Source organism: Antechinus flavipes, chromosome 1, assembly GCF_016432865.1.
Source record: "Antechinus flavipes isolate AdamAnt ecotype Samford, QLD, Australia chromosome 1, AdamAnt_v2, whole genome shotgun sequence".
Lineage (NCBI taxonomy): Eukaryota > Metazoa > Chordata > Mammalia > Dasyuromorphia > Dasyuridae > Antechinus > Antechinus flavipes.
Genome location: NC_067398.1, coordinates 176437322 through 176456350, shown reverse-complemented (window position 1 = coordinate 176456350; position 19029 = coordinate 176437322). Strand labels below are relative to the sequence as shown.

The 19029-nt window shown below is 32.1% G+C and overlaps 1 protein-coding gene across 16 annotated transcripts in view; it reads left to right on the top strand.

The window, feature by feature from the left end:
- The window catches only part of MEF2C (myocyte enhancer factor 2C), a 211104-nt gene that overhangs the window by 142215 nt on the left and 49860 nt on the right, over window positions 1-19029 (top strand). For 9 of the 16 annotated variants that reach the window (XM_051993351.1, XM_051993423.1, XM_051993334.1 and 6 more), the window contains 2 exons: window positions 17246-17305; window positions 17451-17588. In XM_051993351.1, the coding sequence (XP_051849311.1) occupies window positions 17246-17305; window positions 17451-17588 (198 nt within the window). Of the gene's footprint in view, window positions 1-17245; window positions 17390-17450; window positions 17589-19029 lie in introns of all 16 variants that reach the window. The other 7 variants (XM_051993441.1, XM_051993449.1, XM_051993410.1 and 4 more) reach the window with 2 other exon arrangements.

The following is a 19029-nucleotide window of genomic DNA, read 5'->3' as shown; positions in this document are numbered from 1 at the left end:
TTTAATAGCACATGATTAATGTTTTAATTATTAAATAATTAATTATTAATTTAATAGCAGTATGATTAATAATACGATTAATCCTTTCTTCTATTACATAGGCTACTGTGGAATGGTGCCTTTTCCTTTAAAATGTATATTTTCCATTTTGAAAATGAAATTTTAAAAGTAATCTTCTTATTAAAAATCAGTTCAGCCAGCCAAAGTTGAGTTGAAAGTCACACAGTTACCAGGTGAACCTGATTAAGATGGGAAGCCAAAAATAACCCCAAGATATAAAACTTTCCTTTAATAAGTATTGAGCCATTTCATCTAATATCTGGATAATTTCATCAGCCCTGAACATTACTTTTGTTGGTCATATTCAGCTTATTGTTTAAAGGTGCATCATTCCATCATGGTGTAAATTGAAAGAAAATGATAAATTATTATTTTCAAGCACAAAAGATTATTCATTAAAATACTATAGTAGTTAGCCTACATTAGAGAGAAGGAAACAGAGGCAGGCAGAGGATAAGTGACTTGTCCTGGTAAATAAATATCAGGACTTCCTGACTCTAAGTCCAAGATTCAATCTACTGTGCCAAGTACATAAAATTTTTTACCTCTAACATGGAAAAAAATAACCCATCAAAATAGAGGCGTTAAAAGCTGTATGTGTCTGTAGGTAAACAAGCTAGAAAACTGAGATAAAATTCTTCTCAGGCCTACTTCAGTTAAATGTGCAAAGGTGAATAGTGCATCTAATATCTTTTGAATATCTTTAGGTTCTAGAAAAACCTGAATGTATTTCTTTGTGCTTCTTAATTGGTCTTAGTTCATATGAGTCTGTATTTGTAGATCCAAAGTGCTTTGTTTCATTTGTAAGACTTCTATCAATCTATGATTTCATTCGGTTTTAGATCTCCCTCCACAAAAGCAACCTAAATTCTCATAGTCTTTATGACTTCCTATGGTCAAAAAACTCCACCGCTCAATAACCAACTTTCTGGTATTGCGGTTCCCCATTTGGAAAAAAAAAAAAATGGCTATTGGGTGGTGAATTTTTAGGCTGGTTTCTGGATAATAGGGACACGTTACATTGCCAGACCCATACTCAAAGCCTTTCCAGGTTGGTGGGACATGCCAGAGTTTGAACAGTACCTTTGGTATTACCTTTAAGAATCTAGAGTCATCCCCATGGAGAATTTTATTTTATAGCAAATATAAAATCAAGAACACTTTAATTTTCTTTTAGGGCTGAATGAAAATATTTGCAGTTGGTGTGCTAGGTATGAAAGAGAAAGACAGAGCCAATATGGTATTGAGAGAAAAAGAGGAGCAAAAAGCACCTTGTTGAGTTATAAAATTTATTTTCTTAAGTAGCTCCATATTTCATAATGAATTCAACTGAATCCAGTTCAACTCAATAAATATTTATTACATTCATGCAAGGCTTTGTGCTAGGCTCTGTAAATAAAAAAGACAAAAACTAAAGTAGCCCTGCCTTCAGTGATCTTACATTTTATTGAGTGAAGGGCTAGGATATAATACAAACACAAATAAGTAAATGCAAGGCATTTTTAAGAGGGAGAAAGTATTAATATTTGGGATAGAAGAAGGATCAGTATAAAAAGTTTACACATATCTAAAGTGATTATGAAGACATGTCAGTTGCAATATATTGTTTCTTATTGTCTTTTTTGTACCTTTAAAAAATTTTCAATGAATACAACTATGATTTATACATATATATATATATTCAGTCATTATTTATTCCTCTAATGGATTTATATTCCTTTAGAAAGAAAAGGGAAAAACATAAACATCACTGTGAGTTACAAAGCTAATTTTAGTTTGTTCTCTCTGTTTTCAACAAAGACTTGAACTATGTCTATATATATATATATATATATATATATATATATGCAATAGAGAGAGAAATCACCAAATATATGTTTTAATAAAATATTTACAACTTTGAAAATATTCAAAAGTTTTTATTATATAATGATGTTTTAAAAATCATTGTTTACAAACAATAATATAAATTAATTACAACTTTTCAATTATATTGGTTCCATCAAATTGAAATCATTCTTTTTATTATCATTTAAGATATTTGGTAAGCCCCTATGGTATGATAGATGTAGTTTAATTTTTAATTCAGAATAATGAAATATTATTAAAATAAAGAAAAACTTTTTTTATAATGGTGGTCACAATTGAACAAAGATTAGAGTACTGGAGTTAGGTTTGCCCTACAGATAGATCATTTCAGGTGTCTTTGAATTAGGGAATGCTCACTTTAAATCTTATGGATCTTCTATAAACTCCCTATATGAAATTCATATAGCTAGACTCCAAATTCAATTAATTTACCACCCTGGGACTTTCTGGGTGACCTAGAGAAATCCCCACTGGAGCTATTCAGAGTCTAGCATCATGGACTAAGTCTATCAGCCTGCCCACTGATATGCTAATATATACAGGAAGTTCTAACAACCCCCTGCCAAGTTTGAATTCTGTTACAATATTATTTTGCAACTCTACAAAGAAATCTCAGTTTAATGTGTACATTTAGTTATTATAAAAATGTTTTGCAATAGAGGAAATTCATATTGTTCTCTGTGTACTTCAATAGGATAAAATATTAGTCATAAAAGTAAGTAGTATAGAACAGAAGAGGTTGTTGCAGGAAAAGAAAAGCTAAAAATGTGCAAGATAACAAATTTTAAAGCACACTGAACTGCAAAGAAGTAAGAGAATTGATATGTGAAAATGAGATTTACAATATAAAGGTCTTTTTTCCCTGTTGAGAGCTAAAATTATTGAGAATATGACAACCAAAAATAGCAGACAACAAGCCACAACTCAAGTCTATGGAGATGTAACAGAAAAGCCCATCTATGGCCATGCTACAGAATTCTCAATTTAGATTGGCTCCTCTCTTTTGGCCTTGCCAATTTAGACAACAGGTGCAGATACTGACAGGTGTGGATATCTAGGATGAGTAAAATTGCTGAAGCTAATGATATGGCTTTATGTTAGATCTTCAACTGCTGAGCTCTGACAAAATGGGAATCCAGCTCACATAGTTTGAGGTCATTTGATACCTTCCCTTGCTTATTTTCCCCCTCTCTTTCACAACTCTCCATGTTTCTCATCCAAGTTACTGTCTGTCTCTTTCTCTGATACGTATTCAGTTCATGTTCTTTTTCTTCTTTTCTCCATCCTCTTACTTTCTCATTCTTCTTTTGACATATCACATGAAGTCCCATGTGGCTAAATTCAGATCCTACAAGAATTTAAGAATATATTATTTAATATGAACTTATTAACTGAGAGTTTAGGTGAGATCTTGGAGTCAAAGGCAGCCAGATAGTGCAGTGGACTGAGAATCAGGAAAATTTGAGTTTGAATCTGACTTCAAACTTATTAGCTATGTGATCTTGGGCAAGCTACTTAATTTCAATTTGCCTCTTTTCCCACCTGTAAAATGAAAAAAAAATAATAATAGCATCCATCTTGCAGGGTTGTTATGAATATCAAATAAGATAATACTTGTAAAGCCCTTAGCACAGTACCTGCCATATAGTATTATATAAATATTGATGGTTGATGAGTATTATTATATCAGCAAGATTTTTAAAGCCTTTTGACTGAAATGCTGATTGCAAATTCTGACTGAAACTCACAACTTGAGATGTAATATAAATGAATTGGAGAAAATTTCAAAAACTACTAGAAAAAAAATAAAAATAAACAAATGGAATGAACTATGCATGGCATTACAAATGTTAAATATTGCAGGAAATTCTAATTTTAAAAAATTACTAGTAATTAACCTAAAAGAAAAGATTAAGCCTCTTTTCTGAGGTGACATGAGAATAAGGCTTTTCTGACTCTATTGAGTAGATTTCCCATATCCTATTTAATTTTCAGTGCCTAATAATCCTGTAAACAGACAAATCATATAGCAAGTAATGCAGGGAACTCAGGATTCAGCTCTATGAAGGAAGAATAAGGGTGATAATATTTTTTCCTTGATTCTTTAAATGCCCACCCCTCTAAATAACGGAAAAGAACTGAAAATTTCTGTACCTTGCACCAGCTAAAAGAATGAGATTATTGAAATAGCAAATACAATATTTTTGATTGGCAAACCCAATTTTTTGCATAAAAAAGAAAATTAATGAGATAAATGTCTTCCCCTTTGTAAATAGTCTACTCTCCGTGTCCATAAATCAACATTCTGAGTATCAGATATTTCAACAGACTTTGTGACTTGACAGAAGACAGTATACTGATAATTACCACTAAGGGAATGGGCTAGATAGGAAAGGTAGCTTCAAAGTGATGAGCAAGAAGAGAGAAGGCTACACTTGGCTCTCATGATTATTGAAGATGATCTATTTATCTTCTTTTGTTAAAGTCACAGTCACTGGTAATTTAGACAAGATGCTACAAAATGTTCTCATATGAGAAAAATTGCTGTGAATCTGTTTTTGTTCTTGAATCCTATTTGCAAGTAAAATTCTATAATCTTTTAAAAGGTTAATATGTAGAGTTACAATTATGCTTTATTCCTCCAAAGATATTGCTCCCTGATGGTTGTTAATTTGCTCTATTCCTCTAATCTGTTTCCTCAGTCTTTGTTTCATTTTAAACTTTGTCCTAGCTTTTTCTCTTATATCTGAGGAGTCACCAATAAATTAAATTCTTCAGGAGTTCCAATTAAATTGATTTTTATCTTTACCAATTCAATTCACCAAACAATTATGAAGTACTTATGGTGTGCTCAAGATGATTGGGATAGAAAAGGTAGCACACATACCCCGTTTTGATCAAGAGAGAATCCATGGGGAGGGGACAGTGGAACCAACATGACTCATTGACCTGCCTTGAGGAAACCTGAATCACTTAATTGATTCTGCTATTACCTTGCTTCTTCGGAGTTTTCCATTCTAGGATAAATCCAGAATGTGATCAGAGTGACCCAGAGAGAGATAGATGAGATGGAATTTGTAGGACTTTTATCTTAAAATTAGTTTTTTTTTTAAATTCAAGGTTGTGGATTCTCATTTAAATAATGCTTAACACAGTGTGTGTAACATAGTAAGCATTTACCAAACATCTGTTGACTGATTGACTAATTGATTTAATACTGTATCTCTCTACTCCTGACTATATTAATTCTTGAATTTCTTCTTCCACCCTTCTTTTCAATCTGCCTGAAACCTTCTCTATTTTCTTCCTTCCACTATCCTCTCTACCCTTCATGTTACTATAATGATTTTCTACAATTTTCTGGCTATTAAACACTTTCTGAAGACTCATATCTCTTCTGATATTTTATCTTTGAAAAACTGAGACCTCAATTTCTAAAAGCTTTGTGACATTACATCCATCTGGTTTAATTAGTTCCAAATTAAATGCATCACACAGTATCTTTAACAAAAATTTAGGAAGATATTACCTACATTATACTTGATTGAACTCTTCAGTATTCCAAGGATCTTTGACCCCCTCTCGGGGAATTCCAATTTATGAGGATTATACCCTTCCCTCTCACACACATCTTAGCAGATGATCATAGAGAGTTACTACAGTTACTCTCCAAATTTAGCTAGAATAATCCTCTGGGCAACAAACAGAAAGTCGTTCCATCCTGATAAAGCCTGCCCTTACATATGCTCCATTACTACAGATCCCAAGAACTCCCATGCTAAGATGAGATTTTAGAGTAGGATTTCAGTGAAAGGCTGAAGGCCTTCTAAAATAGTAGAATTCATAATGCCATTCTCCTCAAAAGAATTTATAAGACTTTCTTCTAAGGAATCATTGCTTTTAAAAAAAAGTATTTCGAAAGATGCTAACCTGACTTAGCATAGAAACAACAAGCTCCAGCATTAGAAAGAGCTGGATATGCATTGGCTGCTTGATGCTTGATGTGCCACTGCACCCAAGCAACTATCCAAATTGCAAGAGAATTTCAAATCTACATTAATATAGGAAATTTCTTCACTGGAAGTCCACTACACTGGAAGTATATACCAAGTCTAGTTAAATGCATGCACACATACAGATGCATTTGTGTATAGGAATGTATTCACCTTTAAAAAAAAACTGACAAACATGGGGATCAGGACACTGGTACCCCCTTCAATCTTCAAGATATCATACTCTCTTAATTGATTAGGACACCCCAATCCTAATATCAAATAATTCAGACATTGAACTAAAAACATATTCTCACCCCTTCCAACAAATGGACAGGGTCATCTCAACTAAGTTAATAATTGGCTATGGAATTTTCAGCAGCTTTAACCTTATTAAGAAACCATAAAGAAAAACATTATACACTGAATTTTAAATCTGAAATGAACTTTAGTGATCATCTAATGCAAAACTTTTATTTTACAAGAGTGAAACTGATATTCAAAAATGATTAAGAATAATAGGATGTTACCTTCTCCAAAATATGATGGAATAGTCTGAAATCTGAAGAGCTACAAAAATATTTCTGTTTGAAGGTGTTTTAACCAAAAGTTAGCCATTAGGTGGCATTAGTTCTATAACTGCATTTGAACTTTAGGAACCTATAATTAACCTCTTTTATCTTCACTTTTCTACTGAAGTCCTACTCTGATGTCTTATCATGATCTGAAGGTGACTCTGGGCTCTCAAAAACCCTGATAGAAGATACTAAGCTCTATTGAATCCTCCCAAGCTAAAAAGGCTTTGAGTACAGATCTAAAAATGAATTGTGTTAGTAGACCAAGGACTGGCTTGGTCAAGTTCAAAAATTTCACCAAAAATTTTGCCACATAATGATGAATTTCTTTTGCCATCATAATTCATAAATAGTAATAAAAAACTAGTAGTGGTAATAATATCAATAATTATAGCACATAGTACCTCTAAGTTTGATTCCCAGAAATGAGGATCTTCACAAATCTTAGTAACTATAAATTATTATGACTTCCATTTTACAAATGGGAACACTGAGGCCTATAGAGGGTAAATGGCTTTTCCAGCTAATGTGTTTGAAAGTGATAAGCCAATCTTCTTAACTCTAAGTTTAGTGCACTGTCCACTACAACACACTACTTCTTAAATTAAGAGCTAAGTCTTTGAATGGCAATAGTAAGCATTGATGTAAAGAGTAGCCAAACTAATGAATTTTGATTCATTTAAATATTTTAATAAATCTTTTTTATTATTTGAAGATTTTTTAAACATATAATGTGAAAAGAATACTAGTTCAATATCAAGACTAATTTTTGAAAAGATTTTTTAAAAAGCCAACAGCTTATAACCATCATTAACTTTTTACATATTACTGATGGTAATCATGATTTTTTTGGGAGGCAATGATCAACTATAGTGTGAAAAAATATAGTGATTTTGGAAGCATTGGTATTTTCAGTTACTTTAAAAATTCCTCCTGATTCCTTTCAAAATAAGATCTACTTTTTTCAGATCTTGAATTGAGATGTTTAGGATGATTTTCATAGCTAAAGTTTAATTAATGCTCAATTAGTACTTCAATATTCAAGAAGTGCTCTTTAAGTACCATATATGCTATATTTGAATGGACCCTTGCCATTGTACTATTAATAAAAAAGAGAAAGGACCAAATCAGGAGGAAGTAATAAATAGCCTAGATCTATAACTCTTATGATTAAGCCTTATAAAGAAGTGTCTTGTCACTGATCTTTCCTTAGCCTGATAGGGTATCAGTGGGACTGTCCAAAATGTAAACCATAAGAGAAAAACAGTGAGACCTTGTGAGACTGTGGCTTTGTGTGGTTTGGGACAGCTAGGTGGCACAGTGAATAAAGTACTGATTCTGAAAGCAGGAAGATTCATCTTCTGAATTCAAATCTAGCCTCAAGATGAGTCTCAAATGTAAAATGAGCCAGAGAAGGAAATGGCAAACCACTCTAGTATCTTTGCAAAGAAAACTCCCAAAATGGGATTACAAAGAGTCAGACACAATTGAAATCAATTGAAAAACAATAACCAAATAACATATGGTAACTCAGTAGTACAGGACAAAAAGTGCAGGACTTTGATTCAGGAAAACTTGGATTCAGATCTTTCCTTGGGTACTAACTAGCTGTATGATAGTAACTCTCAGCCTCAATTTCTTCATCTATAAAATGGGGATAATAATAGCACCCACCTTCCAGGATTGAGAGGATCCACTAAGGCAGCATATGTAAATTTACATGTAAATATAAAAAAAGCATATGCAAACTTTAAAGCATTATATAAATGCTGGCCATTATCATTATTATATTGTTTATTAAAATTTTCCATTACCCACATTTTCTGAATGGCATGTCACTAACTAAAGAAAGATGGTTATTGTCCAATAGTAAGTAGAATCCTAAATTTTGAAGGGGCATTGTAAAGGGTCGGAACTCTGGAGAAGTATACTTTAAACAAGGATACTTACAATAAGGTGTTAATTCAGTGAAATTGATGAGATGATGGTTCTTTAGTATACATATTCTTAGTACTTAGTGTGGTGATGTAATGGTTCTCTAGTTCACACATACATAGTGTGCTGTAATGATGTAATATATCAAGGTATTTAAGGGCTGAGAAGGACTGGAAGAAAAGACATTCTATATTTGACCATCTTCCTGGTGCTTCTTCTGCCTCCTGCACTCCACCACTAATAGCAAGACTGAGACAGAATAAAGACTCTAGACTCTATGGCTGACCATTCTTGTGGTATCTATCCTGCTGAGTTCAAGGCCTGTCCAAAGGACCTCCAGAAAGCTAGCCTGAATATGACAGGGCACCAAGACTCCAATCCAAAAGTAAATAATGAAAAATAAAAAATAAAAAAAGTAAATAATGTTTGTAGCAAGAGTATTTGAATATTTTTGTTGATTCAACAATGAATATTTACAAAATGTCACCCAAAACTCCTAAAATGCCATAAAATATTTCATTTCCATGCAATATGCATTTCAACTAAACCTCTCAACTTATAGAAATTTGCTAATTATTAAAGATTATTTACTCACTTATGAGTTAGCTCTGATTTCATGGGTAAAGTGCTAAAGGCAATAGAAAGCAATCTATAATCAGATCAAGAGGGACAGACCTTGTTATTTAATCCAGTTTTTTATTTATCTTCCCTTATATGACTCCTACAATGCACTTCAGAATGGATATGGAGATGTCAATGGGGTAAAAAGGGAAATCAGTTTATTTTATATTTAACAATTTTATTTTTATCTTAATTTTATATTTATTATATATGATATAATAACATATAAACACATTATATTTAATTTTAATTTAATAATAATTTTACACTTAATCACGAGGGTCTTTCTGAAATTTTCACGTAAGGATCCATTTCTACCTATACCATGAATTAGTCAGAAAAAAGCCTAGCTCTTTTAGTTAAAGAACATGGATTCAAGTCTCAACTCTCAATACTTACTCTCACACTTATTTTCCTGATCTGTAAAATGAGAGAATTGAATTAGATTGCCTCTAAATTCCTCCTTTCCATTTGTAAATCCACGCTCTCAAGAAAGTGAAAGGAAGGATGCCCAAATTTTGCCTCCTTGAGGACAAAATGATATCAGAAAGAGGGGAGGAAAAAATCAAGTTAGTAGCAATTTTATGTGATGGTAATAGTGCTCTGAAAGCATCTAGCTTTTATAGAGATAGCACTATAGAAAGATACATTGCTTTATGTAATTAGCAAGTGCCAGTGACTTATAGTTATTTCTTTAGCTAAGTAGGCAGTAATTAAGGGGGAGGGACCAGTCTGGGTGATTATATATAGGAATGGTTTTTCTCCATGATAATGCTTAACACAGGAACTGATACTTCTATCTTATTTTTCTCTATTTCTATTCCTTTTATACAGCATCTGTTTTCTACATCTATATATTAGAATTCTCAGAGCATTTATCAACTGTCATTATACTGACTTGCGAAGATTTTTTTTTAAATGCTTTAGATGAATACATGTAATAAAATAGAGTTTTTGTATCCATGCATCTGTAAAGAGAGTTTGCACATAGCTTATGAAGTAAAGGTTCAACCCTTTTCCCCATTTTATTATTTGGAATATGTCATCTTCAGTCAACCTAATTACCTCTGTAAGAAATGGCTCTTCCCAACTCAAAGTATGACATTTGCTGTCTTATGAGAAAATCTCAGAAATCTTTTTCGTTCAATTGATCTACTCCAAAAATGTCAGTCATCTATGGGACGACTTAAATATTGATTTAAATATAGAGATTTACTTAAGATTTATAGAACTCTCCAAGGGAAGAGTTTCTTTGGACACAAGAGCTAGATCACTTTCAACAGATCATTTTATTTGCTTTGACATACAGAAACAAATCTTTTCCAAATATGAAATCAGTCAGCTAAGAGGCATTGAAAATGCACTTCTGGGCCTCTTTGCCCCTAGGAAAAAATAATGATAAGTACCTGCATGACCCTACAAATGAGAATCTGGAGATGTTTCTAAAAACCAGCAGCCACAGAAGTTGATTTTGCCTGAAAGGAACCTGGAGCAATTGTGCTTGTTTACTATTTGGCAATACTCTTAGTTTCTATTGACTGTGTACTACTGTGATAAAGATAGACATGGCAAACTCTAGCATTATTTTCTTTGTCATTACCAAAACAGTTGTAGATTTTCAAAGTAATGAAGATAAAACTGTTATGGTATTGCACTCGCTTATTGCATTCAAGACTTTGTCCGCACTTCCTTGTGTTCAGAAGTTTATAATTTACAGAATCACAGAGACAAAAGAAAGAACCTCAGTGGTCAATTAGCCCAAACCATACTTTAAAAAAAACATTTCCTCTACTATGTACCCAAGAAGGGGTCAAACAGTTTTTGCTAGAATGCCTCCAATAAAGGCAAACTCACCATCTTCAAAAGTAACTCCTCACATCCAACCTAGATTTCATTTTCTTTGGACAGAAATGTCATTCAAATCATCAGGTTGAAGATAATATTTTAAATCTTTTTTAGTGCTCTGATTATGTGGCTTTGAGCACTTAGAATACAGTGCTAATTTCTCTTCAGTTTTTTATTTGTATATTTCAACATTTTCTTTTTAAAAAACATTCAAAATTTATTTTGAAAAATATAATCACATAAAAAATATGAGTTTGACAGTTGTTTGTTTTTTAAACTAGTGAGATTATAACAATGTTTAAATAATAGTGTTAAATGTAGTGAAAGAAAATAAAGTCTTATATAAAAAAATTTAGATTCTGAAAGAATTTTCTGTCTACTATGTTGTTTCCATTTTAGTCTAATGATACCTCTTTTACTTTCCTATTGGCCAGCCTTCTGGTGCTATAGCTCATAATGATTAGAGGCTAGCAATGAATGCTACAGACAAAAGAAAAAGAAAATCGTTTTGAAGCTGTATTTGTTTTACAAAGGGGGGAAGAGAGGGTAGAAATATGTATAGAGGAATTGCACATGTTCAACATATATTGGATCACTTGCAGGCTGGGGGAGGGGATGAAGGAAGGGAGGGAAACAAATTAGAACACAAGTTTTTGTAGGGGTGAATGTCGAAAATTATTCATGGATATATTGAAAATAAAAGGCTTTAATTAAAAAGGGAGAGGAATATAAAAGAAAAGATAGAACTGTTGCTCAGGTAGATGGGGCAATGCTAATGGATGACAGAGAACAAAATGACTCAACTTTGAGTTTAAAACTATTTTCTCTACTGTTATCCACTAAAGTCTAATTCTAATGTCTCATAACATGGAAATGATTCTAGATCACACAAATTCTAGAAAGTCTGGCCAACCTGGAACTCTTTCAAGTGTGGGCCTAGTAATGTACTGGACTTCTAGTGGCTTTAAGATTGTTTTACCTAAATTTGGATAGGTTTGCAACAATGTAATGAAATCTCTGGCTACAGCAACTCTTGAAGATTTTATGTTGCTATAGAAGGGTTGCTATCTGCTTCAAGAGATGAAATTATATATTCTTGAAGTAATGAGGTATTTATCTGACAAAGAGAAGCATCATTAACTGGAAATGGAACAAAAATGGTTAACAAAGGATTGTCACCCACAATAAATAAGAAGATAATGAGAGCATTCAGCTGCTCTTGATGAGTTTACATTATCAGACTCAGAGAAAATACATTCCAGAGTCCTGAAAAAGCTGGCATATGTAATTACTAAACTATTGTCAGTGATCTTTGAAAAATCATAGAGAATGGAAGAGGTGTGATGGGACTAGAGAAGGGAAAATGTTTTTCAAAATATTTCTTCAAATTCAGATTTCAAAACAGGAAAGACAGGAGAGTCAGCAAATTTTAACCCAGGGAGCTTGATATTAATTAATTGCTGATGATATTCTAGAATATGTTCTTAAAGATGGGTTGGTAAGCATTTAAAAGCAGGTTAAACTAGACTAATTTCATATCCTTTTTTGACAGTGTCTCTATATAGACAGAGCAAAGAAATGTTATGAGATTTGTTTTATTTAATAAAACATTTGATAAAGTCACTTAAAGCCTTGTGCACAATATAGACATGAGAATAAATAATAATATCAAGTTGAATTCAGAACTGGTTGAATAATTGAGTTTGAGACATATGTTATTATTATCGACCTTAGTAGAGTGTACCAGTAACTCATCCTTGACCAATATTACCTTGTTGTTGAACAATTTTATTAATGACTTATTTGAAAAAATAGAGTGCATGTGTATGAGGGATAGACAACATTTTAGATGACACAATAAAGGTTCCAAGAAACTTTTCAAAGGCTGGGGTATTGGATAAGCTAATCAAATGAAATTTAGGATTAACATAAAACTGTATTGTTAGACTCAAAAAACTCAACTTTACAAATACAAAATATGGATACTAAGGAGCAATGAGTTCAAGAAAAGATGATACTCTTAAGTTCAAAATGAATTCATGAGATTATAGCACAAATTCCAGATTGTTCATAACACAGAGGGAAATAGTATCTCTCTATCCTCTATCCTGGTGGTATATTAAGAGACCACATTTTAGGAAAAATATTCACAAATTATACTGTTCCTAAAAAATGTCATTTGAAGATCAATTGAAGGAATTTACATATGTTCTTTGAGGGAGGAGAAAAGAATAATGATAGCTAACATATAATACCTACTATGTTTCAGACACTATGCTAAGTACCTTACCAATATTATTTCATTCAAATCAACAATCCCATGAGATATACTATGGGTATTATCTCATTTTAATATACTCATGTAGTGGGGTATTATCTGATAGTAATCATTAATATTTATATATTTTTAATGTTTGTAAAGTACTTTACATACATTATATCATTCTAATCAACACCCTATGGTGTAGATATTAGGAATATCATTATCTTCTTTCACAGATGAAGAAATTGAGGTTGAAATGAGTTAAATCCCTTACTTATAATCACCAGCTAGTATTATGACAAATGAAATCTTCCTGACTTCAAGTCTATTACTCATCCCCTATATTGCTGCCTAAATGTGGTGACCTATAAATATTTACAGAGAAGTTATGCTTGTTCTTCCTGGTTTGAGAGAAAAAAACTAAGAATAATGTGGGGAATTAAAGAGATATTGATTTTGGCTCAATGTAAAGAAAACATCCTACTAATTAGAGCTATTGAAATTTGTAATAAGTTGCTTTGGTAAACCAAGGGTCCCTTTTTATTTGAATTCTTTAAGCAAACTCTGGATGATCTGTCATTGAGGATATTGTGAAAGATTATTGTTCATTGGATTGGACAATCTCTGAGGTTTCTTCTAACTCTATTATTCTATGACATTATCTGTATAAAATGGACCTAAAGACTTAAAGAATAGTTCGAGGTTTTTTTAATCTATTGATTCATAAAAGTTTTTAACTCCCCCATGGAATTTTCACCAATCTTTTCCATACTGACCAGCATTAAGCAGGAAGTATACAAATAATATTGCTAGCATAGGCCATAATTTCATTTTTCCTCCATTAAAATTTTCTTCTTGTATTTCTGTTTTATGTAGAAGTGTCCCTGTATGGGTTCCCTAAAAATAAATCACTGAAGCACAATTTTTAGGAAGTCCTAGCAAACTATAAAGATGACTTTGGACCTAGAAACAAATTGTTATTCTAGGAGCAAGAAGCTAAAAAATTAGGCACTAAGTCCTGAAGAACACCAACAGAAAAAAAAAAATCTACTAAAGTCTAGAGAAAATGGAGTCTATGCTGTGAAAGGATTTTTTTCCCCATTCTTTTAGTGTCTTGAACCTATGGAGAGATAGGGAGGAGAGATTAGGAGAGAATAGAGAAGAGATCATATTTGTGATTGTCTCCATCAAGGGCACAACATAATTTTTTTTTATTTGCTCTGCAATATACAATCATAGAGAGTTGCCTGGACCACTCAACTAGTCTTGTGTCAAAAGAAGGAATTGAATGCACATTTTCCTTACTCTGAGGTCAGCTTTCTATTCAGCATGTCATTGCTACCTCTAATAGATCTTTATAGACCATAAAAGATTGGAACCAGTACCTATCTTCTAGCTCAATTACTTTGCTTTATAGAGGAGGAAACCCAGGCCCAGTGAACTTAAAGATTTGCCCAAATCAAAATACTAGTGAATGGCAGAACCAGGTCTAGATGCCACATTTCCTATCCTTGATGCATCATTCTTCCCACTAGATACTTCAGTTTGACCCTTTTAGATTAAATGGAATATTTGGACTAAAGATCCTTATAAACTCAGGAGAGAATTGTGAGAGATAATGAGTTAATAGTTATGATGATCTATGAAATAAAAATGCTACATAAATACTAAGTGTTACTGAGATTTACATTTTTGTGATCCAAACATACTATTTCCCTGCCCAAAAGATTCATAAGAATATTTAACACCCATGTATGTACCAGATGGATTGTAATGACAGATGATGGGTCCTTCTTAACCCTTACGTTCTGTTTTCAGAAACCACATTTCAAAACAATTCTAGTTCTTTGTTAAGAATTATTTTGTAAAAGCTTAGTATACTGAAATTTTATCAGGACTTTAAAGACCCTAAGTAAATAAGTCATTTATTCATGAATATACTTGCTACACCTACAAATATGTAAGCAGATTAATGATAACACTATGAGAAAGCTATGCATGTTAATAAGTGTTCAATATATTTCTATATAATTGTAATCTAATTGTTGTGGTATATAGGTCCAGGTCATGATATATGGGATATAGTTCAATATCTGTAAGTATTTGCAAAAGGCCCAATATGTAAAGAGATTAAAAAATATGTTTATAGTGCATAGTCATAAAATGAGAATCAAAATTAAACAAATTACTAGTTCTTGAGAAAAAGATTTTGGTGGAGAGAGGACCAAAGAAAAAGAAGATTGAAGGAAAAGAAATTTGTTCTGAAAGCATTATAACCTCACTTTAAAAAAAAAAAAAAAAGGTGGAATCCCCTAGAAAGACATAACTACTTCTCTTTTCTAGTGAAAGTAATAGCAACAGACTCATGGTAGGGGTCCAGGTGTCCCCACCAATTATGAAATCCCCAGAATTGTAAAATGTATATTTATCATCTCATGTCAAAATATTCATTTTAATATTCAAACATTTATACCACATAATAAACTGTAACCATATGTTTATTTGTTATTTTATACCACTATAACATAAATAAATATTTATAGTGAAGCAATTCAGTCATAGCAGTATTAGAAAAGGTTCTTTTTCATAGTTTTCTTTTTAAAGAGAAGACATCAGACACATAGAAACTCATTTTAAATAATGTTAAGTATGTTACATGCTGAAAAGAACCTAGGAGTTCAATATTTTAAGGCTGACACTCCCCCTTTTAACTAATGTTGTTTTATTTATTTTTTTCCCCAATAGTGTGCATTAAAGATGGAGTGTTATCTCAGCTTTGAATTTCCTGGCTTTATGTCACAGCTTTAGCTTTATTTGAATGTACTATTCAGTATTTAATAAAGATGAGTTATACTGTTGAGCTTTCTTTTAAGCAGACATTTTGGTAGATAGCTCTCTTTTTTTCCTCCAAAATTGATTGGATTTTTTTTAACACTGGGAAATTTTAGATTTTTAAAATATTTATCAATATTGTTGACTTAAATATCATAGTTAAAATGGCAAGAATAATTAAATTGAAATACAACATTGAAATATCTGGAATATATTATTATTATTTCTTTTTAAAATATCCTATATAACTAAACAACAACCATCATTAAAATAAATGAAAATAAATTCAAGCACTCTGGCTTATAAGCACTACTTTGGTTTAGAATTTCACAGTTGAGATTAGCCCTAGACATACATTCAGGAGACATAAAATTCAGAATAAGGCATTGACTTTTCCCTTTAATATGTTAGGAGTTTGAATCAAGGAACTTTTTATCCAAATGGATAAGCTAGCAAAATTTTATGCCTGAAATGAGAAAGAATCTTTTCTTGATTATTAATTGTTGACTCATTTTCCTAATTTTTGACATTTTTTGTCTCTAGTAAGCTTGTTGATAATGTAATATCAAACTCAACTGTTTTAAATTTTCTTTTAGGACCTATTTTAGCAACAAACTCCTCTCTATGTTAAGTTTCGGCATAGTAATGAAACTATGCTATAATTAGATTTTTTTAAGTTATAAAAATGAACATAGAACATGAAAGCTCATAATCAGTTTTTCCATAACAATACTAGATATGTTCTCTTTACCCCACTTTTTTTCCTCTCAAGAATATGTAATTGGGAGTGATGGAATAACATTACTATCATGAAATGTATTTTGTTCAATACAAATCAGAGATTTGTATTAAATAATTGTTTCAAGATCACAGGTTCTGAAATCATTGGCAGTGTCCTGATTTCTTGTTTTATTCTACTGATACAAAAGAGGATATTACAATTAGTTGCTTTCATTTTATTCAGTTAGCATTGTCTCTGATTTGAGTAGCGAAGTACCTTTGACCTAGATATCAAATGACTTAAACCTTTTTTATTTCTATTATTTATTGACTGAATCTCATTTTGAACAGTTTCCTTTTGTCATTATTAACAAAAACCTTCTATTGTTAACTCACTGTATCTATATATAATTAATTTTTTCTAATATAATATATGATGTGTCAGCTTTGAATTGCTGGACCTCTCTCTCATACAAGTGAATCTCTTTTACATCCTGTGTCAAGATTTGAACTTTCCAAATTATGTATTTCAGACGTTGAGAAAGAAGGGACTTAATGGTTGTGACAGTCCAGACCCTGATGCAGACGATTCAGTAGGTCACAGCCCTGAGTCTGAGGACAAGTACAGGAAAATTAATGAAGATATTGATCTAATGATCAGCAGGCAAAGATTGTGTGTAAGTACCGAGAACACCCTTCGTTTTTTTTTTACTTCTGATATTTCTCTGAACCTGGCAGGCATTGAACAAGAAAGAAAACAAAGGTTGTGAAAGCCCCGATCCCGACTCCTCTTATGCACTCACCCCACGCACTGAAGAAAAATACAAAAAAATTAATGAAGAGTTTGATAATATGATCAAGAGTCATAAAATTCCTGTAAGTACCAAAGGGAGATGAGATGACTGGTCTGCTGACAACTGCTGCAGTAACAAACCTTAACCCCTTCAGTTCTGGCTTACTTTAGTCAGTATCTGAGAGAAAAACAAAAAAACAAAAAATGGGCCAGATAAAAATAAAAATAAACTCAGCACCTTAAGGCTTGCAAAGTGTTATATATCTATATCTATATTATCTCATTGCCAAAGATAGCTCATTTTCAAAGTATCTCCTGAAGATGAGCATCCTTTGATGTGAAGTTATTTTATTCTATATAGTAGGGGTTTAAAAAGCACATTTTAGGGCTGAAAACTCACAAGGAAGAAATAGGGACATGACCTATGATTACATTGATATGGGAAACTCCCACATGCAGAAGTACCCCCTACCATGACAGATTAGCATCTGCCTTATAACTTTTAGTCTTAGAAAGCTGCATAGAACTCTGTCACACAATCAGCATAAATCAGAGTAGGGACTTATGCCCAGGTCTTTCCTGACTCTGAACATGGCTGTTGATGCCCTATACAATGTTGACTCTCTTAGAAGGAAGTTAAAAGCTAAATATGATATCCCCCAGAATTACATGACTCTTTTACCATAAAATGGACTCCATTAATAATACACTGATGAAAAATACTGGAAATCTTCCTGGAAACAAATAGAAAATATTTTCACTGTTCTCATGTAACCAAGACACATACAGAATTTACAGTTCTCTCAAATCACTTAACAAAGACATCACACAAAGATTGTTTTCTTGATGAGACCAGGTCCTAGGATTCTACACTAAGTTCAGTAACAGCACTGAAGGGTTAAAGCTATTTGCTCGCTGCAGAGAAACAGACTGCATGAAAACCTCATGGTAAAATTTGCACCTGTCTGTGTGCTGGGGTGACGTTACAGCTTGATCAGGAAATTTGCTTCGCCAACATCACCATTTTCCATGCTTTAACATTTGGCTAAATTTTGTCTTAACTAAGTCAAAATCTCTAACAGTCAGTCATATGCCTTGCCAGATACTTGAGAAATAACTGCATGTGCTATTTTGTTTACATACAAAGGTAGAAGAAAATACATACTCCCATTAAACATTGTCACTATCCAAATAATGTTAAGTTTGTGATATAAACTGATGAAATTCAAAGCTGCCGTGCTTTTTTTGAATGTCTTTTGTTAATGTCACAACCTTAATTTTATTTAAACTTTATAGGTGGTAATTACTTTCTCCTAAAAAATACCTTTTCACTTAATAATAAGTCTTAACCTGAAGAAAAAGATTGGTATCTATAGTGAGAATGTTAGTCAATTAATATCAATAAATGCCTATTTTAGAAGAAAAACTCCAAAGCAAATAAGTTCTTAATTAGTAACTATTTTAATCATATTTATCATATAGATACCAATTAAGTTCATAATTTTTAATTAAATGGATTTGCAT